Below are 9,218 nucleotides of genomic sequence, written 5' to 3'. Positions count from 1 at the left end.
GGTGTGTGTGTGTGTGTGTGTGTGTGTGTGTGTGTGTGCGCGCGGTTTACCTGGAGTTCCGTGTGTGTGTGTGTGTGTGTGTGTGTGTGTGTGTGTGTGTGCGCGCGGTTTACCTGGAGTTCCGTGGTGTGTGTGTGTGTGTGTGTGTGTGTGTGCGCGCGGTTTACCTGGAGTTCCGTGGTGTGTGTGTGTGTGTGTGCGCGCGCGGTTTACCTGGAGTTCCGTGGTGTGTGTGTGTGTGTGTGTGTGTGTGTGTGTGTGCGCGCGGTTTACCTGGAGTTCCGTGGTGTGTGTGTGTGTGTGTGTGTGTGTGTGTGCGCGCGGTTTACCTGGAGTTCCGTGGTGTGTGTGTGTGTGTGTGTGTGTGTGCGCGCGCGGTTTACCTGGAGTTCCGTGGTGTGTGTGTGTGTGTCTGTGTGTGCGCGCGGTTTACCTGGAGTTCCGTGGTGTGTGTGTGTGTGTGTCTGTGTGTGTGTGTGTGCGCACGGTTTACCTGGAGTTCCGTGGTGTGTGTGTGTGTGTGTGTGTGTGTGTGCGCACGGTTTACCTGGAGTTCCGTGGTGTGTGTGTGTGTGTGTGTGTGTGTGTGTGTGTGTGTGTGTGTGCGCGCAGTTTACCTGGAGTTCCGTGGTGTGTGTGTGTGTGTGTGTGTGTGTGTGTGTGTGTGTGCGCGCAGTTTACCTGGAGTTCCGTGGTGTGTGTGTGTGTGTGTGTGTGTGTGTGTGTGTGTGTGCGCGCAGTTTACCTGGAGTTCCGTGGTGTGTGTGTGTGTGTGTGTGTGTGTGTGTGTGTGTGTGTGTGTGCGCGCGGTTTACCTGGAGTTCCGTGGTGTGTGTGTGTGTGTGTGTGTGTGTGTGCGCGCGCGGTTTACCTGGAGTTCCGTGGTGTGTGTGTGTGTGTGTGTGTGTGTGTGTGTGTGTGTGTGTGTGTGTGCGCGCGGTTTACCTGGGGTTCAGTGGTGTGTGTGTGTGGGGGGGGGGTTTACCTGGAGTTCAGTGGTGTGTGTGTGTGTGTGGGGGGGTTTACCTGGGGTTCAGTGGTGTGTGTGTGTGGGGGGGGGGTGTTTACCTGGAGTTCAGTGGTGTGTGTGTGGGGGGGGGGGTGTTTACCTGGAGTTCAGTGGTGTGTGTGTGGGGGGGGGTTTACCTGGGGTTCAGTGGTGTGTGTGTGTGGGGGGGGGTTTACCTGGGGTTCAGTAGTGTGTGTGTGTGTGTGTGTGTGTGGGGGGGGGGTTTACCTGGGGTTCAGTGGTGTGTGTGTGTGTGTGGGGGGGGGGTTTACCTGGAGTTCAGTGGTGTGTGTGTGTGTGGGGGGGGGGGTTTACCTGGAGTTCAGTGGTGTGTGTGTGTGGGGGGGGGGGGGTTACCTGGGGTTCAGTGGTGTGTGTGTGTGGGGGGGGGGTTTACCTGGGGTTCAGTGGTGTGTGTGTGGGGGGGGGTTTACCTGGGGTTCAGTGGTGTGTGTGTGTGGGGGGGGGGGGGGGTTTACCTGGGGTTCAGGTAAGGACAGTGAACTGTCTGAGGATGGAGAGGAGGAAGGAGATGGAGGCTCAGCCTTCACCTGGAACACTACAACACACACAGCATACCATCAATATATACAAGTATACACAAACAAATTAAAACCCCATACAGGCACATAGGCGATGAAACATACACTCTTACACACATTCAGGTCAGGGAAAAAGATACTCACACATGTCCACAGGGAGGGGCTGCGTTATCGTCAGGTCGTCTTTTATGACGGCCGTGTCACCTGTAGAAAGAGAGAAATTCTTGATATGTTTCTCACAGACACACACAGACACACACAGACACAAAAAAAAATCAGGTTGTCGAGAGCATAACATGCATGTTCGAGTGTGAAGCCCGAGTGTCTGGTCGTGCTTAAAGCAACCCAAGACACTGACAAAGGGTCTGATCAGTGCTGCAAAGAATATATAATAATACATAGCATTTTCTTAAATTCTACAACAACCCGAGTTTCACCCAAACAACGGAATCACAGATTCACGGTGGTTTTTAATGAAAATAATATCGGTTCAGTATCGATATTGAGTGACGTTTAAATGCAAGATCTCAGTATGAGATCGGTAGAGAAAAACTTATCACACTAAAAACACAATAATCAATTAACTTCAATATATTATGAGAAAATTGGAAATCAATGACAATTTATACCATGACACGAACAAAAAAACATATATGGAAATAACATTTAAAAAGTGATACAGTACATATAGTGTCAATAAGATAATTATTTTAAAAATAATAAATAATTCTCCAATAAATGACAAGCAAAAAAAGTTTAAGGTTCAGGCTGGGTTAAGAAGAAACAGAAGATAGCAGCTAGCACGATGGGATTAGCATGATGCTAACTGAAGAACATTGGCTTTTTATTCATTATTAAATAGTACATCATTAAATAGTAAATTAAATTTTAGTCTGTTAACTATTCAGTTAACGTGTGCATGACTTTTTTGGAAAAGTGGATCACTGTTTAACAATCAACAGGAGTAAGAATTAATTTACCAGTAAGCAGATGGTCTTCCAGGTGTTTCCATGGTGACGTGGGGTTGTCAGGGTCAAGGGTCAGGACAAGGTGATTGTCAAGCTGGGGGGCGGGACAGAAGGACAGTGAGAAAGGGAGAAAGAAAACGTGTCAGATTAAGGATTATCTATTCAGCAGACAGCTCAATAAAACCATTACCATAATACTACTGAGACACACACTCAGACACACACCTTATTTAACCCTGGCAGGAGCATCTTAAGTCACACCTCAGCTCTTGGACCACTGGATGAGCACTAGATCACCTACACAGAAATGTTCAACTGAAACTGCTCTAGACTGAGACTAAATAGTGCAGTTATTTTAGAACTATTTACAAGAAGAAATTTCAGGTTGCCCTGCATTGCTGGAGCTAACAATACAGGCAGACCTAATGCTGCAGTGTCTCTAGAGCTCATGTAACCACCACAGTGTCACTAGAGGCAACAGACAGCAAACCTCGTCACTACATTATCAGCAGAGCCTGGAGACCCACTACAACTTATTTGGAGATAATGTCTGCAGGACAGCATCCTTGCAGGTAACCAGGGCATCTAATCACTGTAGATGGCTGGTGTGATTTCATGACAATCAGACTGCAAAGTATTATGAATGGCCTTCAGAGCTCTTGGGAGATGGTGCACCACCACACTAAGTGGGGTTAAGTCGTGCAGACTCGCCTGATCACTGACATCTCACACTGTAAATAATGAAGCCTTGTAACATGACCCGACTTCCTCACATTCACATTCACAGGCTGGGGTGTGACGACTGAAACGTGCGCAAGTGTGTGTGTGTGTGTGTGTGTGTGTGCACGTGTACTCACCGATGTGTCATATTTCAGTCCTCTGTTGAAGTCCCCCTCTTCACCCTCTTCCATACTCTCACACTGATACAGACACGCATCTGCGATGGGCACCAAGGTGTTATTAGAAAATGAAAGGAATCTAGAAATATCTAGAAGGGAAGTGGGTTGTGGCTGAAGGCGGATTACGATCCCTCTCTGCATCCTGACCTAAAAACGCATATACCCACACACAAGCATGTACCATGGGTAGGTTCACACACACAACCCATATTCTGTCTCACACACACTCTCACATGCATGCATGTATGTATACACACGTTCACTTCCACACACACCCCAAAACCACCTTCACTTTACACTTGCCAACAGTGCAGTAACAACTTTAACAGATGAGGATAACTGAACAAGGGTTAAAACAAGCCTATGATTACTTCTAGACTGGATTAAAAGAATAGAGAGAATACCCTTGTACTAAAACTGACATTCTGACCTTTAATCACATAATCATTATTTAATTTCAAACCCAGTGGAGTTTGAAAACCAAACTGTGTCACTGTACACATCCTAAATGCACTAATGTGGTGGGAAATGTCGGCTGCTTGTCCAGCGTTCACGAAGCCTACAGGGGTATTTTCATCACTTAACTGACTCAGACACTGCTGCTGCACAGTGTCACACATTAAATGATAACACCCCCGAAGTTCTCTACTGGAGAATAAAAGTCTAATTGGAGGTGACACCACAAACATGGGAAACTCTGGCGAGTAGCGTTTCCATCGTTGCGAAGGTGTTTGTTTCTTAGTGTGTCTTCTTGGTTGGTGATTTCATTTTTTTAACTCAAGCTGATAACCATGTTTTGACTGACAGTGGATAATATTGCAAAGGCGGAAGGCTAAATAAACCGTTTACTACTACAGTACACAGCATGTCGATACAACTGACGCTCTGTTCAACTCTAACTAGCTATTCAAAATGCGGTCGTTCTAGGCGTCATGTTAGTCACTGGACCTTAAACCCAAAACAAGAGCTTTGCGCCTGATCCCAACCATAACACCGGTCGGCACGAGGCCAATTAGCTCGCGAGCGTGTGTGTTTTCGGGGTCATGCACAGAAGATGAAAGGATGGACCTTTCTGTTGCTGCTGGCAAACAAAACCGACGGATGCTTCACGTCCGGACAGACGCCCGCGCGCACGCCACGACCCGCATCGTCATCGCATTTACCGTAATGCTACGAGCCAGCCATTATTTATCGGGTGGTGCAAAACAGATCTCTGCGTGCTCTCTCCGGCGTCGGCCATCCATCTTAGCTAGCTTGCATTCGGGTTTTTCATTCAACCACTTACTGACTGTAGTCCAGAAATACCGAAGAACCCAGCACGGCCTCGCGCACTTTGCACTTACCCCAGTCCTCGCTCGTGAGAAGGTTGTCGGCGAAGAAGCGACTGTCCAGGTCCGACAGCAGCTCCGCGGTCATGTCCACAGACAGGGGCGCCCAGAGGAGACAGCTGCGCCAGCACGGCGATTACAGCACGCGGTGGAACGTATCGTACCAATCCGTATGCGCGCGGAACGAACGTCGCCGGTCTTGGAACGTCCAGTTCTTTATTGACGCGCTGTCGCGAGGCTACTTGTCACGCCACACATCTGACACAGATAAGGAAATTGATTTCCCTACGAAACGGATATCCTCGTTTTTTTCGACGGTATCCAATCGGAGCATAGAAAATTAGATTGATCACCTCGACGACCGCTCAAATTCTTAGGTGAGCCTTATTGGGCGAGAGCTCAACCAATGACTAATCTATACAGAAGAAAGGCGGGATTTAGTCATTCTCTTGACCAATGATAAAATAATATTTTGAGTTACAGTAATCAAAACCAATACTTGTGAAGTATTTCAGTTTACGTAAAAGTCATTGTCGTTGACTAAAGAGAATATTGCCACACCTGCCATACATTTAAGAGTAAAAGTATGTGCAGTTGGTCAAACACGTTTTGGTCAGTTGCGTTTTTATGAGCAACCTTACTAAAGACAAAAGCTGTTAGTCTGCTTGAAGTCGCTGTAACGCTATCCGTTAGCTACACAACTTCCTCATTTTAATGTTTGGGTTTGCAGGTCAAGACTCGTTTTTTCACGAGTGTGATCCAGATTTGAGAACAGGTTAAGGAAAGTGAACTGAGTTGAATATAAATAGAAACGTGAGCTCTGCTTCTTATACAGCAGTTCAGAAAACAATACCAATGTGAACAGCAGCTATAAAACAACTACTTTAAAGAAATACCTGCAAAAGTACTTTGTCAAAGCTAAGTACAACATGACCATCAATGTAGTGCCTAAAACCCTTGAAACTCGAGTTTTATTAGAAAGGCTTTCTGTATAAAAAAAAAAAAAAAAAAAAGTGTTTTGGAAGTTTTACGCCGCAAAACCACCAAAAATTACACATTTTACGGTGTTTGTGTACGTCTAAAACACTAAAGGTGCTGCTTTCGCGTTCATCGTTAAAAGCACTGCTTTAGAGTAAGATAATGAGCTCCACCTGCCAATTTGACAGTGTTAATTAACTCGTTATTTGACCAGATACAAGTTGTTTCTAGCGATAAATTACAGGAAACAAGTTTGTCATCTTGTAAAAAAAAAAATAAAAAATGCATATCTAATGTTTGCGTCGAACATGATAACTAGTGTATATATAGATGGATTTGTTAGCATAGCTATCAGAGGAAAGGGCTGATGTCGAGATTAAAATTGAATCAAATGAGAAGGTGTTATCGAAACAAACCAGATGGATGCCAAACAGTGAATATATGGATAATAGCATTATTGGTCCTGGAGTATCCATGTTTTTGTACTTATGTTTTTCTGTTCCATCTCTAGCCCTGCCTAGCAAAGTTTCAAGAACTGCATGCACCCACACCTGTGCATATCTGTGATTTGTTTGTCTGTAAGGTTATAGTAAATAAGAAAAATCTGATGTAAAGTCAGCACTTCTTTTCAGTAAAGCTTTGTGAATACAGGCCTTGATGCAGATTTTGAAGCCAGACATGAGCTTGGATTGATTGCTGACGTAGTACTTAAAACCACGCATACATTGTGCCTACTCTTTGTCCCATATATATAACTTATGTGACTGCAATTTATACATCTGGGTTGGTTGGAAACAATGCAAAGGAGTCTTGAATAGGCCAGGGGAAGATTGGCAAATGTCACTGCAGCAGATCAGCTAATTAATGACACAACTGAATACTGCCATGAAGTTCAGACATGTATTCATCACCCACAAACAGGTATTCTAACAATATATGGTGCTGAACATTTAGGTTCGTAGTTTTGAAAAATGTAATGATGGTTTATATCTTAAAGTGGGGAAAACTGCTACTTTTTAAAGGCCTAAATACCATTGTATAGTCTATATTTAAGCAGACCTTAAAATCTAAAATTGTCTAGTACTACTGATACAGCCAGTTCAAGTTACCAGGCACCACTTAGTTGGAGTGGCACTAGAGGTCGACCACGTTATCACTAGAGACCAATTATTATTTCTGAGGTCATGTGGCTTTACATCACAAATGGAAGACATATTGCATGTGGCATTGTAGACAGTCAGAAGATGTTTGAGGTAAGTTTATGTTTAATTCTTGTAGTGTTTGTGGTGGAATGACTTGCCCACACAATTTATTTCAGATTTTTTTTTTTCCAATAAAACTTAAAACTGAGTACATATAGAAACATCCCTATAAAATGAAATTCATACGAAACATGTTTATCTAGATGAGCTTTCACCCTATATAGCTGGAACAAGCTGAAAACATTTTACTGATGTTTCATGCACAGTTGTGTTCTACTGGAATTCATGTCCAGAGACACAGAGAGAAGGCGGGTATGCCTCTGCTTAATCCTACAGCAGATGCACTTAGAGCAGTGTCTCAGACACTACACCAAAGAGCATACTGTGTGGCTAGACCCAACTCTTTGTGGCACCTTGATGGGAACCACAAATTGATAAGGTAAATACATTAACTCGTGGCACTCTTTTTTTGGGGGGGAGAAATAAATGTAAAGAAACTGTCAATTATAGCCCTTTGAAAGTTTTTGAAACCCAATTCCCTGGACATGCATAAAGATGGCAAGCTGCCTGTCTGCTTGTCCCCCAAAGTGTATACTCACATTATTACTGAACTTTATTTTAGATGGAGGATGGTTATTCATGGAGGCATTGATGGTTACCATCTCATTGTCTACCTACGTGCCTCCAATAACACCAGGGGCAACACTGTCATGGACAGCTTTATAAGCACTGTGGCCAAGTATGGTGTGCCTTCTAGAGTCATAACAGATCGTAGTGGCGAGAACAATGCAGTGTGCTTGCTAATTAATATTTTCAGAGGCTCTGAGAGAGGCAGTACTCTAAGAGGAAGACACATGTGTAACCAGAGCATTGAGAGGCTTTGGGGTGACCTGTAGAGTGGGTTTACAAATGTGTACTATGATGTCTTCAGTTTTCTGGAGAGTGAAGGAATTGTGGATGCAGACAATCAGCTCCATTTTTGGGCTCTTTACTATTTGTACTTTCCAAGGATCAACAGAGATTTAGATACCTTTGGTCCATTGTTGGGCAATCATGGTTTAAGTACAGGAAGATACCAGAGCCCAGTGCAGATTTTTGTAAGAGGTTACTTGGAACCGCAGGGATGGGCAGCTACTGCAATGTTTGACCTCTTTGGTGCACCAGCATTCAAACTTTTTAAAGATTTGGTTGGTATCATAAAATACTAAATTTCACTAACTAATCCTATATATGAATGTTTTATGAGCCATTTGGCAATGTTAATAATTTCACTTTAACATGGAAAAAATGTTTACATTTAAAAAGTGGTTATTTAAATTTTAAATTGTGGCTCCTCCTGGTAAGAAGAGGCAGCAGGCACAGGTGGATGCATTTGGTTTCCTCCAGCTACCGTCTTCCTGACCATAAAATTCAACCTGGCAGTTTTGCTGGAACCCCAGCGGAGGGACTGAGTCAGCCCCGGTGCCAAAGATGAGGAGGCCCTCATATGATATATCCATGTTTTCTTCTGTTGATATTTATTCAAAGAAATGTTATAGGAATAATAATGAACGAACAAGATGTTCTCTTGTGGACTCCATAGGATGGTAAACAGGTCCTGGACATTAGACAGTGTCAGTTTTTGAATAGTGGGAGGAACTGTCCGCAGGAAGTCATTCATTCTTGGTGAACTTGTGGAGTATACTTGCCACCCTGAATATGTTGAGCACAACCATTAAACACGATCTCCTCTTTGGCATCATCTACAGTCCATACACGCAGAATTACTTATTCTAAAAAAGAAGAACCAAATGAAAGTATTTAACACAACCATTGTGCTTTAGAGATCTATCTAGAAAAATCAGTTGAGGGAGGACATTGGTGTAGTATAATGCATAAAAATGTTCATTTTAGAATTTAATTGCATTTATTTTCAACTGGGATAAGAATGGTCTTGGTCAGGGAGGTAAGAATGAACTCAATGCTAACTCTAAAAGAGCTCCAAACGTCCTGAGCAGAGATGGCAAAACCTAATAGATGGACAACCATCTCCGCAGAACTCTGCAGAATTATGCCTTTATTGTGGAGTGGCAAGATGCAAACTACTATCTTTGTCTACGTGTTACCAGTTATTTACATGCTGTCTAGCAAATTCCAAGCAAGGGGTATGAAAACATTCTGAAACCTCTGTGTGTGTGTTTGTGTGTATTACCCCTGATACAGATGATATGATTCTGTTCATAAATCATGGGCAGGTTGGTTAGAGAAGCTGTGAATCCTTCAGTTGTTGTTTTTATGAGAGCTACACATGGC

At 43.7% G+C, this 9,218-nt stretch overlaps 1 protein-coding gene across 4 annotated transcripts in view; it reads right to left on the bottom strand.

The window, feature by feature from the left end:
- The window catches only part of atf6b (activating transcription factor 6 beta), a 23,843-nt gene extending 18,757 nt beyond the window's left edge, over positions 1-5,086 (bottom strand). The window contains exons 1-5 of one of the 4 annotated variants that reach the window (XM_081711761.1): positions 4,762-5,086; positions 3,377-3,565; positions 2,532-2,613; positions 1,696-1,755; positions 1,489-1,568 (exon numbers count right to left, since the gene is read on the bottom strand). In XM_081711761.1, the coding sequence (XP_081567887.1) occupies positions 1,489-1,568; positions 1,696-1,755; positions 2,532-2,613; positions 3,377-3,559 (405 nt within the window). In that variant the 5' untranslated portion in view covers positions 3,560-3,565; positions 4,762-5,086. The remainder of the gene's footprint in view (positions 1-1,488; positions 1,569-1,695; positions 1,756-2,531; positions 2,614-3,376; positions 3,566-4,761) is intronic. The other 3 variants (XM_027020408.3, XM_081711762.1, XM_027020409.3) reach the window with 3 other exon arrangements.
- Between the last annotated feature and the right edge of the window lie 4,132 nt (positions 5,087-9,218).

This window comes from Electrophorus electricus, chromosome 4 (genome assembly GCF_041902795.1).
Source record: "Electrophorus electricus isolate QZ-2024a chromosome 4, ASM4190279v1, whole genome shotgun sequence".
Taxonomy (NCBI): Eukaryota; Metazoa; Chordata; class Actinopteri; order Gymnotiformes; family Gymnotidae; genus Electrophorus; species Electrophorus electricus.
The sequence above is the reverse complement of the archived record's forward strand: the minus strand, read 5'-3'. Positions and strand labels throughout refer to the sequence as shown.